General features: G+C 40.1%; 1 protein-coding gene across 5 annotated transcripts in view; it reads left to right on the plus strand.

Annotated features, from left to right (window-relative positions):
* Positions 1-15774, plus strand: part of snapc3 (small nuclear RNA activating complex, polypeptide 3) — a 74750-nt gene that overhangs the window by 55670 nt on the left and 3306 nt on the right. Inside the window, exons 8-10 of one of the 5 annotated variants that reach the window (XR_009512233.1) lie at positions 607-771; positions 10494-10596; positions 14203-15620. Coding sequence is in view for 3 of the 5 variants with exons in the window: in XM_059970132.1 (XP_059826115.1) it covers positions 607-771; positions 1371-1467 (262 nt within the window). In the remaining 2 variants the exon portion in view is untranslated. Of the gene's footprint in view, positions 1-606; positions 772-1370; positions 1483-10493; positions 15621-15774 lie in introns of those variants that run through there. The other 4 variants (XM_059970133.1, XR_009512232.1, XM_059970132.1 and 1 more) reach the window with 4 other exon arrangements.

The following is a 15774-nucleotide window of genomic DNA, read 5'->3' on the forward strand; positions in this document are numbered from 1 at the left end:
CAAAGCTACCAGTGTGTTCATATTAATTACTTTGTAATGATGCTGAAATCAGTTGACCTAGCAAAAATTTAATCTGTTAACAGTCCCACTGTAAAATATTATGCAAATGTGCATCACATAATATAGAGCCCTTATCAGTTTTTAATGATTTCCTTTATCATAAATGTTGTTTAACAAACATTCAGGGAGGTCTAAAGAATTATGTGAATTTTTTATGAATAAAATTACAACTTTTAATTTTCCATTTTTAACATCAGAACATTTAATGTGTTCGGATTTAATGCATTACACAATGCTTTATGTTTAAAAATTGCCTTCTTATTTCCTCTGAATTATTTATAATGTGCTTGACTGTGCAGTTAACTTCTGGATATCTGAGACACTGACAGCTGATACCAAGTGCCTGGAAAGTGAAAGTTGTTACCATAGATAATTAGGTTTTTGTGGGAAATGTGTTTGGTCATTTGAAAGTGCCTTTGCTTCATAACTGATTGCAAACCAGCAACTCCTTTGGATGAAAGCATCTTGCAGTTGGTTAAATATAGCTGCCCTCATTTTAAAAAGCAACAAGTTCTTGATTATAGTGATTATACTTTCTTTCTTTAGGACCATTATTGACTGGGTAGAGTCTCATGACAGAGGTTATGGCAAGTTTCATACAGCTAAAATGGAGGACTACACTTTCAATGAAATGTGTATTAAAGTTGGTTATCCATACTTGTATTGTCACCAAGGTGATTGTGAGCATCTCGTCATCATCACAGATATCAGGTATTTTAATGAATTCCTGTTCTGGCATATTGTATAAAAAAATTTCATTATGTTTAAGGTGTTGAAGGCTCAGCAACATTTATGTATAAGCCTTAGATTTTATTTTGATTTGGACATTATTGATTTTTTTTTCCATAAGAAAATAAAATGCCCTTCACATCATGATTATCTATCTTATTAATGCACAAATAATAATATTCTGACAAATAATTTCTCCCTGAAACAATCAGTGAAAAGCAGTTCAGTTATAAACTGAATTATTTTTTTAAAATGATGCATGTTTAGAGAGATTCATTTCTTTGTTACCTCTCCTCTCTCATCTACCCACTCCCAACATGAAATATAATTCTAGAAGTACCAAGTGTTTTCTATCAGCTTGTTTCTGATTTGCTGTTCACTACTGTCAAAATTTCTCACAGTTAACATAGATCACCTCCTAATGCAATACCCATAACTATGCTGTAACTAGCACAGGCTATCAGATAGAAGTTAAAGAAAGAATTCTCTAATATTTCCTTTTAAATTGAATGTAGAAGCTTTTATAATCCTATGTGTAGTAGTTCGATGCAAGAATGAACTTGGGACCTTCATATTTGCAGGTTCGATTGGAATTTAAAACTTGCAGTATTATCAGGAGAGCACTTGGAGGAAATTCTGGTGACCATTTTGCCTGTTATACTTTTTGGGAACAACTAATTTCAGCATGCAGAAGTTAATCGGAACTTAATCTGTTCTTAAAGGAAGAGTCAGTTGATTAATGTTTTTTTTCCAGTTTATCTTGACTTTTTTAAGTTCCTATTCATTCCTGCAGTTGACATCATATGATTTGCTACCCTTTGCTAATCAAAAAGGGTGACAGTTAAGATATCTATTTGTGAATACAAATAGCTTTTCTGCTTAGTTAACTTAACAGTTATGAAGAAGAAAGACTTGTATTGTGTTTTAGTTGTCTCTAACAAATATTTAATAGAACCATAGAATCATATAGCTTGGAAACAAACTATTCATGCTGACTAGTGGGCATCTTCATGGTACTGTAACATAGTGGTTGACACAATGCTTTATAGTACAGTCGACCTGACTTCAATTGCTGCCGCTGCCTCTAAGGGCTTTGTACATTCTCCTCATGACTGGGTGCTCCGGTTATCTCTCAGTCCAAAGACGTACTGATTGGTAGGTTATTCAGTCATTGTAACTTGTCCCGTGATTAGGCTAGGAATAGATGAGGTGATTGCTGGGTGGTGCCGTTCAAAGAGCCTATTTTACACTGTATCTCAATGAATAAATCAATCAATTAATTTATTTATCGCAACTCCTAGCACTTGGCCCATGATAGTTTATACCTAGATGATTCAAGTGCTCATCTAGTACACTTAAATACTGTCAGTGACTCGGCTTCAGCCACATTCTCAGGCAATGCATTGCAGGAACTTTCCATCATCTGGATGGGCCCCCTTGAACCCTCTGAGAAACACAGGTGTACACAAACTTCACCCTGTTCTATCCTGCCCTTTCTATTTTTTATGGGGAAAGGTTTCCTACAGTATATTCAACTGTAATGTTCATTATTTACCTCGGTCAAGTCTCCTCTTAACCTTATCATTTCTAGGGAGACCAGATCTAGCTTCTTCAGTATAAAACAAGAGACTCTGCAGATGCTGGAAATCTAGAGCAAGACACACAAAATGTTGGAGGAACTTGGCAAGTTATGCAGCATCCATGCAAATGAATAAACAGTTAACATTTTGGAGCAAATCTGTTCATCAGGAAAAGAGGGGGAAGAAGCCTGAATAAGAAGGTGGGAGGAGGGGAAGGAGAACAAGCTAGAAGGTAATGGGTGAAGCCAGGTGGGTGAGGGTGGGGGATGAAGTAAGATGCTTGGAGCTGATAGGTGGGAATGGTAAAGAGCTGAAGAAGAAGGAATCTAATAGGAGAGGATAGTGAAGCATGGGAGAAAGGAAAGGAGATGATAGGCAGATGAGAAGAAGGGATAAGAGGGCAGCCAGACTGGGGAATTAAAGAAGAGGGGAAGGGGGATGGGAAAAAATTACCAGAAGTTTGAGAAAGCAGTCTTCATACCATCAGGTCGGAGAAATATTGGGATGAAATATGAGGTGTTGCTCTAGCAACCTGAGAGTGGCTCATCATGGCAGTTGAGGAGGCTATGGACCAACAGACTGGAATGGGGATTGGAATTAAAATGATTGGCCATTGGAAAATTCTGTTTTTATGCAGTTGGAGCAAAGTTGCTCCCTTAATCTACGTTGCGTCTCACCAGTGTATTGGGCTGCATTGGGACCACCGGATACAGTAGGTGGCCCCAACAGATTTGGAAGTGAAGTGTTGACTCACCTGAAAGGATTGTTTGGGGCCTGAATATAGGGGAAGGGGGAGGTGAATGGGCAGATGTAGCACTTTGGCCATTCAGGAATAAGTGCCAGGAGGGAGATTAGAGGCGAGGGATGAATGGACAAAGGAATCACGGAGGGAACAATCCCTGTAGAAAGCAGAGAATTACGGGTGGGAGGGTGGTAAAGATGTATTTGGTGGTAGGGTCCATTGAAGATGGCAAAAGTTACAGCGAATAATGTATTGGGTGTGGAGACTCGAGGGCTGGTTGGTGAGGGTGGATGATGGAGAAATGGAGGAGATGCAGGTGAGGGCATCATCAATGGTGGAGGAAGGGAAACCATTCTTTGAAGGAGGAGGACATCTCTGATGTTCTGAAAAGGAAATCCTCATCCTGGGAACAGATATGGTGTTAACAAAGGGACTGAATAAAGGGAAACACATTGGAAAGAGGTATAGTCAAGATAGGCATGGGAGTCAGTATGTTTCTAAAATTGCTTGTTCAATCTGTGCTCATACTGCACAATCCTTACCAATGCCCTTTACATCCACTCTAGCACACACATCTTTCCAGAAATGCTCCTGCTGAGCTCTGGCAAAAAAACACAGTTTGTACTTCAGTATTTGCTGCCCTAATGAAGGACAGAGTCTTGTATGCTTTCTTAACTACATCTGTCTGCAAATCCATCTATGAACGTTTTATCTAGGTTGCTCTGTTTCCCCAAATCTCCCAGAGACACTATAATTCATAGTACTTGCAACACCTCACATTTGTCTGGATTAAACTATCTGCTATTTTCATAGCCCATTTCACTCAACACATCACCAGAAGCTAAGACCACCTTCCATACTATTAACAGCTTTGCCTATCTTCATGCCAGTTGTGAACTTGCCAATATTTCCTACATCTGTAGTCATTCAAGTATATTGCAAACAACAATGGTTTATGCACTAATCTTTGTGGGACTCATTCAATCCCAAAACACCCCACTACCATGACCCTCTGTTTCCTATTGCCAAGCCAGTTGGATCCAATTTGCCAGCTTATTTTGGATCCCATAGGCCCTAACCTTTTGACTTGGTTTCCCATGTGAGACGAGTCCACGTGATCACAGCTATTGCCCTGCTGTCATTAATACATTTTGTTACCTCTCCAGTTTATTCTGATTGGTCATACAGGATTGCCTTTGACAAAACAATGCTTGCAATATAAGTTTGGTCCCTGCTGTTCCAAATGATTGTTAATCCTTCTGCCAATTATATTATTTATAATATTTTCCCTACCAATGACTTTGGGTTCATGGGTATAGTTAGTAGGCTTTGCCCTGCTGCCTGCTTTGAAAAAGGAGGCCTTCCTGTATCATTCATCTGACAGCTCACTTACAAACCAGCAAAGATTCTGAAATCCCACCGATAACCACAGCAATCTTTCTGCTTGCCATTCATAGCAACTTTGGATAAATCCCATTCATTTCTGGGGACTAATCTACCTTTAAACCTACTAAAGATCTCAAGTGCCTCCTCTTTATGGAGACCTACACTGGACTTCTCCACTGCTAAGTCTATTTTATTTTGAATAATAATGAAAGGCATTCATTACTACTACTGCACCTGCACCTTTGCCTCCATTCACAGATTGTCCATGTAGTTTTTAAGGGGCCTTTTTTCCCTGGTTATTCTTTTGCCCTTATTATACCTATCAAATACCATCTGATCTATTTTAATACTGTCTGCCAGTGCTTTTTTTTGTGTGAGCTGCCTTTGTCGTCTTAATTTTTTATTTAATTGCCGCCTCGCTACTCTCTTGCTAGGCATCTCCTGCCATTGCTTTCCTATTCCTGTCAATTACTTTTTTCTCTTTATCCACTTCTCAATATCCCTCAACATACAAGGTTCCCTATACTTATGCATCGGGCTTTTACCTTGACAGAAAATGTTGGCCTTAAGATCCAAGAAATTCAAGATTTAATGTAATTTCCTGTACACAAGTGTAAAGGGAAACGAAGTAGTCGTTACTCTGGATTCAATGCAGCACAAAAGACTTGAAAGATAAAGAACACCATAATATAAACACAGAAGATAGCGACTTATCCCTCGGCTAAGACTGAGGAGGTGGCGTTGCTCTGCTGGTAAAGTTTTGCATCAAATCAATAGAAGGATGTTAAATCCATGTTTGTTGAGTTAAGAAACTGCAAGGGTAAAAGAACCCTGATGGCACTTGTATGACACCATAAGATATAGGAGCCAATCAGCCCATTGAGTCTGCTCTGCCATTCACCATATGCTGATCCAATTCTTCCAGTCATCCCCACTCCCCTGCCTTACCCTATACCCTTTGATGCCCTGGCTAATCAAGAACCTATATTGGCTTCTTAACAGCTGGGAGGTGAACCACAGATTACAGTGGGAAATAGTGTGTCAATAGTGGGAAATTTTCCCAATAGTGGGAAAAGGTGTGTCAAAAGGGCAATGTTATGATAGTCATGGGAGATTTCAACATGCAGGTGGATTGGGAGAATAAGGTTGATAGTAGATGTCAAGACAGTTTGTTGAAGGCTTTTTAAGAGTAGTTAATCCTACTGGGAGATCAGCTATACTGGATTGGGTGTTATGTAATGAACCAGAGGTGATTAGGGAGCTTAAGGTAAAAAGAACCCTTAGGAGGCAGTGATCAGAATATGACTTAGTCAGCTTGCTATTTCATAGGGAGGAAGTGAAGTCTGACATAGCAGTTTTTCAGTGGAGTAATGGAAATTACAGTGGTATGAGAGAGGAGCTGGACAAATTAGGACATACTGGCAGGGATGACAGCAGAGTAGCAATATTGTGAGTTTCTGGGGAAAATGGAGAAGGTGCAGGTGCATGTATTCCAGAAACACATACTCAAATGGCAAAATAGTATAACTGACTGACAGTGGAAGTCAAAGCTTTTGTAAAAGCAAAAGAGAGGGCATACAACAATGCAAAAATTTATGGGAGACAGGATTAGGAAGCGTTTAAACCCTACAGAGTAACTGAAAGAATCAATAGGAGGGCAAAGGTGAAATATGAAAGCAAGCTAGCAAACAATATCAAAGTGGATAGTAAAAGCTTTTTCAAATACATAAAAAAAATATGAGAGCTGAGAGTGGACTATAGGACCGCTAGAAAATGGGGCCGGAGAAATAATAACGGGACAAGGAGATGGCAGATGAACTAAATTAAGTATTTTGCATCAGTTTTTACTGTGGAAGACACTAACAGTGTGCCAGATGTTGAAGGGTGTGAGGGAAGAGAAATGAGTGCAGTTATTATTACAAGTGAGAAGGGATGCAAAAAACCTTAGAAGACCTATGGGTACATAAGTCACTCAGACCAGATGAACTGCAACCTAGGGTTCTGAAAGAGTTAGCATTGGAGATTGTGGTGGCATTAGTAATGATCTTTCAAAAATCATTGGACTCTGGCATGGAGCTGGAGGACTAGAAAATAGCAAATGTCACCCACTCTTTAAGAAAGGATGAAGGCAGCAGAAAGAAAATTATATACCCATTAGTCTGACCTCAGTGGTTGGGAAGAGGTTGGAGTTGATTATTAAAGATGAGGTTATGGAGTACTTGATGACACAGGATAAGATAGGACAAAGTCAGCATGGTTTCCTTAAGGGAAAATCTTGCCTGACGGATCTGTTGGAATTCTTTGAGGAGATTACAAGTAGGATAGATAAAGGGATTCAGTGGATGTTGTATATTTGGACTTTCAGAAGGCCTTTGACAAGGTGCAACACACAGCTACTTATCAAGTATTACAGTAAAGTTACTGGCATGGTTAGAGCATTGGCTGATTGGTAGGAGGCAGCAAGTTGGAATAAAAGGATCCTTTTCTGGTTGGCTGGCAGTGACTAGTAGTGTTTCGCAGGGGTCGGGACCACTTCTTTTTATGCTGTATATCCATGATGGAATAAGATGGCTTTGTTGCCAAGTTTGCAGATGATACGAAGATTGGTGGAGGAGCAGGTGGTGTTGAGGAAACAGGTGGAATGCAGAAGGTAAGAATAGGAGAATAGGTAAAGTGGCAAATGAAATACAGTGTTGAAAAATGCATGGTCATGCACTTTGGTAGAAAAAAATAAATGTGCAGACTGTTTTCTAAATGGGGAGTAAATCTAAAAATCTGAGATGCAAAGGGACTTGGGAGTCCTTGTGCAGAACACCCTGAAGGTTAACTTGCAGCTAGAGTCTGTGGTGAGGAAGGGAAATGCAATATTAGCATTCATTTCAGGAGGTCTAAAATACAAGAGTAGAGATGTGATGCTGAGACTTTATAAGGCACTGGTGAGGCCTCACCTTGAGTATTATAAATAGTTCTGTGCTCCTCATCAAAGATGTGCTGGCATTGGAGATGATCTCGGGAATGAAAGGGTTATCATACGAGAAACGTTTAATAGCTCTAGGTCTGTATTCGCTGGAATTTAGAGGGAGTTTGTGGTCATTAAAACCTTTCAAATGTTGAAAGGCCTAGAAGACAGAGTAGATGTGGAAAGGATGTTTCCCTTAGTGGGGTGTCTAGGACAAGAGGGCACAGACTCAGGCTATGTCCACACTAGACCGGATGAATCCGTAACCAAAGGTTTTTCCCTTCGTTTTGACCCTCCGTCCACACTGAAATGGTGTTTTCCTCCCCTGAAAACGGAAATTTTCAGAAATGCTCTCCAGAGTGAATAAATCTGAAATTGCCTAATATCCGGCATAGTGTGTACGGGGTAACCGGCTATTTTTAAAACCGCTGTCATGACGTGCAGGAACAAATGGTTGCGGCAGCGGGGTATTTCATTGTTTTCTTGAACGCAACCTCCAACACCACAACAATATCTGACAATAGATGTGTAACAGCCTAATGTAACATTGTAGGGAAATACAAGATAAGGATTTAGAAGGAGTGGATTGGGACAATTTGTTTTATGGGAAGGATGTAATAGAGAGATGGAGGTCATTTAAAGGTGAAATTCTGAGGGTACAGATTCTATGTTTCTGTTAGGTTGAAAGGAAAGGTTAAAAGTTTGAGAAAGCCATGGTTTTCAAGGGATATTGGAAACTTGGTTCAGAAAAAGAGAGAGATCTACAATAAATATAGGCAGCATGGAGTAAATGAGGTGCTCGAGGAATATAAAGAATGTAAAGAATCTTAAGAAAGAAATTAGAAAAGCTAAAAGAAGATATGAGGTTGCTTTGGCAAGTAAGGTGAAAATAAATCCAAAGGGTTATATTAATACAGTTATATTACAGTTAATGCAGTTATATTAATAGCAAAAGGATAGTGAGGGATAAAATTTGTCCCTCAGAGAATCAGAGTGGACAGCTATGTGTGGAGCCAAGAGAGATGGGGGAGATTTTGAACAATTTCTTTTCTTTGGTGTTCACTAAGAAGAAGGATATTGAATTGTGTAAGGTAAGTAGGGAAGTTATGGAAACTATGATGATTAAAGAAGAGGAAGTCCAGGTGCTTTTAAGGAATATAAAAGTGGTTAAGTCTCCAGGTCCTGACAGGATATTCCCTAGGACCTTAAGAGAAGTTAGCGTGAAAATAGCAGGGGCTATGACAGAAATATTTCAAATGTCATTAGAAACGGAAATGGTGCCGGAAAATTGGCGTATTGCTCATGTGGTTCCATTGTTTTAAAAGGGTTCTAAGAGTAAACCTAGCAATTAAAGGTCTGTAAGCTTGACGTAAGTGGTGGGTAAATTAATGGAAAGTGTTCTTAGAGATGGTACTTATAATTATCTGGATAGACAAGGTCTGATTAGGAACAGTCAACATGGATTTGTGCGTGGAATGTCATGTTTGACAAATCTTATTGAATTTTTTGAAGCTGTTACTAGGAAGGTTGATGAGGGTAAAGCAGTGGATGTTGTCTATATGGACTTCAGTAAGGCCTTTGACAAGGTTCCGCACGGAAGGTTAGGAAGGTTCAATCTTTAGATGTTAATATTGAAGTAGTAAAATGGATTCAACAGCGGCTGGATGGGAGATGCCAAAGAGTAGTGGTGGATAACTGTTTGTCAGGTTGGAGGCAGGTGACTAGTGGTGTGCCTCAGGGATCTGTACTGGGTCCAATGTCGTTTGTCATATACATTAATGATCTGGATGATGGGGTGGTAAATTGGTTTAGTTTGTATGCAGATCATACTAAGATAGGTGGTGTTGTGGATAATGAAGTAGGTTTTCAAAGCTTGCAGAAAGGTTTAGGCCAGTTAGAAGAGTGGGCTGAAAGATGGTACATGGAGTTTAATGCTGATAAGTGTGAGGTGCTACATTTTGGTAGGAATAATCCAAATAGGACATACATGGTAAATGGTAGGGCATTGAAGAATGCAGTAGTACAGAGTGATCTAGGAATAATGGTGCATAGTTCCCTGAAGGTGGAATCCCATGTGGATAGGATGGTGAAGAAAGTTTTGGTATGTTGGCCTTTATAAATCAGAGCTTTGAGTATAGGAGTTGGGATGTAATGGTAAAATTGTACAAGGCATTGGTAATGCCAAATTTGGAGTATTGTGTACAGTTCTGGTCACGGAATTATAGGAAAGATGTCAACAAAATAGAGAGAGTACAGAGGAGATTTACTAGAATGTTACCTGGGTTTCAGCACCTAAGTTACAGGGAAAGGCTGAACAAGTTAGGTCTTTATTCTTTGGAGCATAGAAGGTTGAAGGGGGACTTGATAGAGGTATTTAAAATTGTGAGGGAGATAGATAGAGTTGACGTTGATAGGCTTTTTCCATTGAGAGTAGGGGAGATTCAAACGAGGACATGAGCTCAGTTAGGAGGGAAAAGTTTAGGGGTAACAGGAGGGAGAACATCTTTAATCAGAGAGTGGTAGCGGTGTGGAACGAGCTTCCAGTAGAAGTGGTAGAGGCAGATTTGATATTGTCATTTAAAGTAAAATTGTATAGGTATATGGACAGGAAAAGAATGGATGGTTATGTGCTGAGTGCAGGTCGGTAAGAGTAAGCGTTCAGCACGGACTGGAAGGGACAAGATGGCTTGTTTCCATGCTGTAATTGTTATATGGTTATATAACATTGATGAAGACATGTTTTATACATTTAACAAGATGCTTTATTAATGTATTGCTTGTGCAAACATTCAATAGATGCATTTGTCACTTTTGCCCAGTAACTCGTTTTATTGCACATGTCAAATACAGCAAAATAACACAGAAAGACATGGCAAAAGTAAAGGCAAACAAATGAGGTAACAGCAAATTTCACTTTTGCCCAGTTACAAGCCTTATTGTAGTTGTAGCTGTCATCCCTTTCATCAGTGAAGAGACTGTAGGAAATGTTTCTGGACAAACACACACCAATTCTTTCATTTAGTAATTTCTTTTTAAGTTTTTCTAGTCTAACTGGACAAACACGCACCGTATACGTTTCCTCTTCACTGGTTTTCTGTAGATGTGTCCTGCGCATGCCCAGCAGGAGAAGATTCACTCAAATATCCTTTTTAATGTTGACAGAGGTATTTTTAAAAATGCCTAGTGTGGACGCCTGTCGTTTTTATGCGAAACCGGCATTGTCAAAATTATCCTGTCTAGTCTGGACGTAGCCTCAGGATAGAGGGGTGTTCATTGAAATCAAAGATGTGGAGAAATTTCTTTAGCCACAAGTTGGTGAATCTGTGGAATTTATTACCATAGGCACCTGTATTTAAGGCAGTGCTTCATAGGTTCTTGATTGGATATGGGATCAAGGCTGGGAAATGGGGCTGAGGAGGGGGGAAAAAGATCAGCTATGATTGAATGGTGGAACAGACTTGATGGGCCAAACTACCTGATTCTGCTCCTACATCTTATGGTGTTTATACTCACAAAAGCTGAATGCTTGCAAATTTCCTGAAGTGCCTGGAACTTTCTTTCAGTTTAAAAACAAGCCAGATTCTGCAAGTAATTGCCTGATTAACGTCAGTGCATCATTAAGTTGAAATGAACTACCCTTCCTTTCGATTCAGCCTATGAAGCCAAAAATGTTCTGCAGTCAACAATAGTTTTGGTTCTAAATCTGAGGGCAAGGTGAAAATTGGAGACAAAGTTGATGAAGCAGATGAGCTCAGAAGTGGTGCAGAAAACAGCATCAATACAATAGACAGTAGGTGCAGGAGTAGGCCATTCAGCCCTTCTAGCCAGCACCACCATTCACTGTGATGATGGCTGATCATACACAATCAGTACCCCGTTCCTGCCCTCTCCGCATATCCCTTGACCCCGCTATCTATAAGAGCTCTATCTACCTCTCTTTTGAATGCATCCAGAGACTTGGCCTCCACTGCCTTCTGGGGCAGAGCATTCCACATATCCACCATGCTCTGGGTGAAAAAGTTTTTCCATATCTCTGTTCTAAGTGGCCTACCCCTCAATCTTAAACTGTGGCCTCTAGTTCTAGACTCACCCATCTGCGGGAACATGCTTCCTGCCTCCAGTGTGTCCAATCCCTTAATAATCTTATATGTTTCAATCAGATCCCCTCTCATCCTTCTAAATTCCAGTGTATGCAAGCCCAGTCGCTTCAATCTTTTAACATATGACAGTCCCGCCATTCCGGGAATTGACCTCGTGTACCTATGCTGCACTCCCTCAATAGTAAGAATGTCCTTCCTCAAATTTGGAGACCAGAACTGCACACAATACTCCAGGTGTGGTCTCACCAGGGCCCTGTACAGCTGCAGAGCTCTTTACTCTTATACTCAATTCCTCTTGTTATAAAAGCCAGCATGCCATTAGCTTTCTTCACTGCCTGCTGTACCTGCATGCTTGCTTTCATTGACTGATGTACAAGAACACCTAGATATCATTGTACTTCCCCTTTTCCTAACTTGACTCCATTCATATAGTAATCTGCCTTCCTGTTCTTGCCACCAAAGTGGATAACCTCACATTTATCCACATTGAACTGCATCTGCCATACATTTGCCCACTCACCCAACCTGTCCAAGTCACCCTGCATTCTCATAACATCCTCCTGACATTTCACACTGCCACCCAGCTTTGTGTCATCAGAAAATTTGCTAATGTTACTTTTAATCCCTTCACCTAAATCATTAATGTATATTGTAAACAGCTGCGGTCCCAACACCGAACCTTGCAGTACCCCACTGGTCACAGCCTGCCATTCCGAAAGGGACCTGTTAATCACTACTCTTTGTTTCCTGTCAGCGAGCCAATTTTCAATCCATGTCAGTACTCTGCCCCCAATACCATGTGCCCTAATTTTGCCTACTAATCTCCTATGTGGGACTTTATCAAAAGCTTTCTGGAAGTCCAGGTACACTACATCCACTGGCTCTCCCTTGTCCATTTTCATAGTTACATCCTCAAAAAACTCCAGAAGATTAGTCAAGCATGATTTTCCTTTCATAAATCCATGCTGACTCGGACTGATCCTTCTACTGCTATCCAAATGTGTCGTAATTTCCTCTTTTATAATTGACTCCAGTATCTTTTCCACCACTGACGTCAGGCTAACCGGTCTATAATTCCCTGTTTTCTCTCTCCCTCCTTTCTTGAAAAGTGGGACAACATTAGCCACCCACGAATCAGCAGGAACTGTTCCTGAATCTATAGAACATTGGAAAATGATTACCAGTGCATCCATGGTTTCTAGAGCCACCTCTTTAAGTACCCTGGGATGCAGACCATCAGGTCCCGGGGACTTATCAGCCTTCAGACTCAAGTCTATCCAACACCGTTTTTTGCCTAATATAAATTTCCTTCAGTTCATCCTTTACCCTAGTTCCTTTAGCTACTATTGGGAGATTGTGTCTTCGCTAGTGAAGACAGATCCAAAGTACCTGTTCAACTCATCTGCCATTTCCTTGTTCCCCTTAATAAATTCACCCGTTTCTGTCTTCAATGGCCCAATTTTGGTCTTAACTATTTTTTTGCTATTCACATACCTAAAGAAGCTTTTACTATCCTCCTTTATATTCTTGGCTAGTTTACCTTCGTACCTCATTTTTTCTTGGTGTATTGCCTTTTTTGTTATCTTCTGTTGCTCTTTAAAAGCTTCCCAGTACTCCGGTTTCCCGCTTATCTTTGCTATGTTATATTTCTTCTCTTTTATTTTTATACTGCCCTTTACTTCCCTTGTCAGCCACGGCCACCCCTTACTCCCCTTAGGATCTTTCTTCCTCTTTGGAATGAACTGATCCTGCACCTTCTGCATTATTCCCAGAAATACCTGCCATTTTTGTTCCACTGTCTTCCCTGCTAGGGTATTGTTCCATTGAACTTTGGCCAGCTGCTCCCTCATAGCTCCATAGTTCCCTTTGTTCAACTGTAATACAGCAGTTGATGTAGTGCAGAAATGGTTGAGGAATGTTACCAATGTAGCTGAAGAAAAGGCAGGTATAACTGGGTCCATGTAGGTGCCATAGCTGCAATTTGGATTTGGAAAAAGTGGGAAGAGCGAAGAAAAAATTGTTGGGAGGAGGGAATGGTGGAGGGGTTTGATTAGGTCTGTTGTATAGAAAGAAGCAGGGGTCTTTAAAGTCTTCTTGATATGGGTTGCAATTCCTTCCTGATGCAGATGCACAGGAAACATGTGCCCAACCCATGTAGCTACCTGAGGGGGTCACAGACTTGGACCCAAGATCCTTCTGGGCATCATTATTGTTAAGGGACTGTAATTCACTTTACATTGGATCTCCCAAATTATAACACCTTATCCTGAATATTTTGTTGTTAAAATTTTTTTTCAGGGTAATGGTTCTTCTTGTTCATCCTAGCTAGGCCTCCTGTAATTTTATATGCAACCATTAAAGCTCCTCTCAGCTTTCTCTGGCTGATGTAAAAGATCCCAGCTAGTCATTCTCCTTAAATAAAATTCACCAGGCTCAACAATATTCTTAGATTGCCTCTTTTTAGAATTTAGCATGTTATTAAGTAGTGAAGAGTGTAAAGACAAAGACTCTCTTTCATGGAATCAGAGTGGCTTTGTTTGACCTAACCTTCCTATAACTTTGTGCAGAACGATGAAAATTTGTTATGTCACTTTGTATTTTACCTTTAGCTGCCTTATCTATATTTTCTTTCTTGACTACTACCACACCAATCAGTAATTTAATCCTGTTTATTCTGAAGTGATGCATTTTTGGAGGCAAGGTAAGTGTGGGGAATGATGGGACCCATTCATGAAGAGCAGAGGTTCCTTGGGGTACAAGTTCACAGATCCCTAAAGGTTGGTACGCTAGACAGGATGATAAAGCATGCAATGTGGAATGCTAGTCTTCATTTGCTGGAGCATAACAACAACTTTATAAAACATCTAGAATATTGTGTTGATTTTGATGCTACCATATAAAAAAAATTGCTTTGGAGAAAGTGTGAAGTAAATCCACTAATAAATCTGCCTCAGATATGAAGAGAAGCCGTATGAGCCGAGTTTATTTTCCTTTGGACAGATCTGATAGTGATGTATAAACCCATAGAAGTGTGATGTATAATAAGAGGGCATTAGTTAAAGTAAGGAGTAAGAGTTTCAGAGAGGATATTAAGAATTGTTTTCACCCAGTGACAGATTGATATTTGCGTGCACTGGCTAAAAGCGTGATGGTGGAGGCTGAAAATACCTACATTTGAATCTCTAAGGCATGGTAGACTACTGAGTAAATGTTGTATAAGAGGAATTAATGTAATGGCTACTTGATGGTCTACATCAGGGGTCAGCAACCTTTACCACTGAAAGAGCCACTTGGACCCGTTTCCCACAGAAAAGAAAACACTGGGAGCCGCAAAACCCGTTTGACATTTAAAATGAAATAACACTGCATACAACGTTTTGTTTTTTCTTTATGCTATGTATAAACAAACTATAATGTGTTGCATTTATGAAATTGATGAACTCCTGCAGAGAAAACGAAATTACATTTCTGCATGCAACAAAAACATTTTGAACTCCGAAAAAAAGACGTTGGGTTGAAGGTTACTTTTAAGTAAAATACTCAACGTCTATTTGAGTCCTTCTTGTATTTAAGAAAAACGCCAAACTTAAATTTGCCGCCAGCAGCAAACCAAAAATAACGTCAGCCAGCTGTCAACCTGAAAAATAAAAGGACTATTTCACTGAACAATGAAAACATATGAATATACGTAAAATAATAGGCAATTAAAATATTTATCATACTTGTTCAGGTTGACTCACACCTGACAATGCAGTCGTATTCAGTAGGGATGGATCGATGCTTAGGGGAGTGACCGGGAAGGATAATGTGTTTTTTTCCTCTCTGAACTCACAGAAGCGTTTCCCAAACGATGTTTGCATTGCGATGATTGCAGAATGTAAATACTCCGAATTTATCATGTCGTGACCTTGTTTGAACTCTCTCAAATTGGGGAAGTGAGACAATGTGCCTTTCTGTAAATCTCTGGCAAGCAACGTCAACTTGCGCTCGAATGCCAAAACATCCTCCAACATGTGCAGGGCTGTACTTCCTTACCCCTGAAGAGCTGTGTTCAGCGTGTTCAGGTGCGCTGTCATGTCTACCATGAAGTGTAGCTTTTCCAGCCACTCTGGCTGTTCCAGCTCAGGAAAGTTGAGCCCTTTGCTGCCCAGGAAAGTTTTCACTTCTTCCAGACACGCGACAAAGCGTTTCAGCACCTCCCCTCTGGACAGCCAGCGA

The sequence above is a fragment of the Hypanus sabinus genome, chromosome 5 (genome assembly GCF_030144855.1).
Source record: "Hypanus sabinus isolate sHypSab1 chromosome 5, sHypSab1.hap1, whole genome shotgun sequence".
NCBI lineage: Eukaryota > Metazoa > Chordata > Chondrichthyes > Myliobatiformes > Dasyatidae > Hypanus > Hypanus sabinus.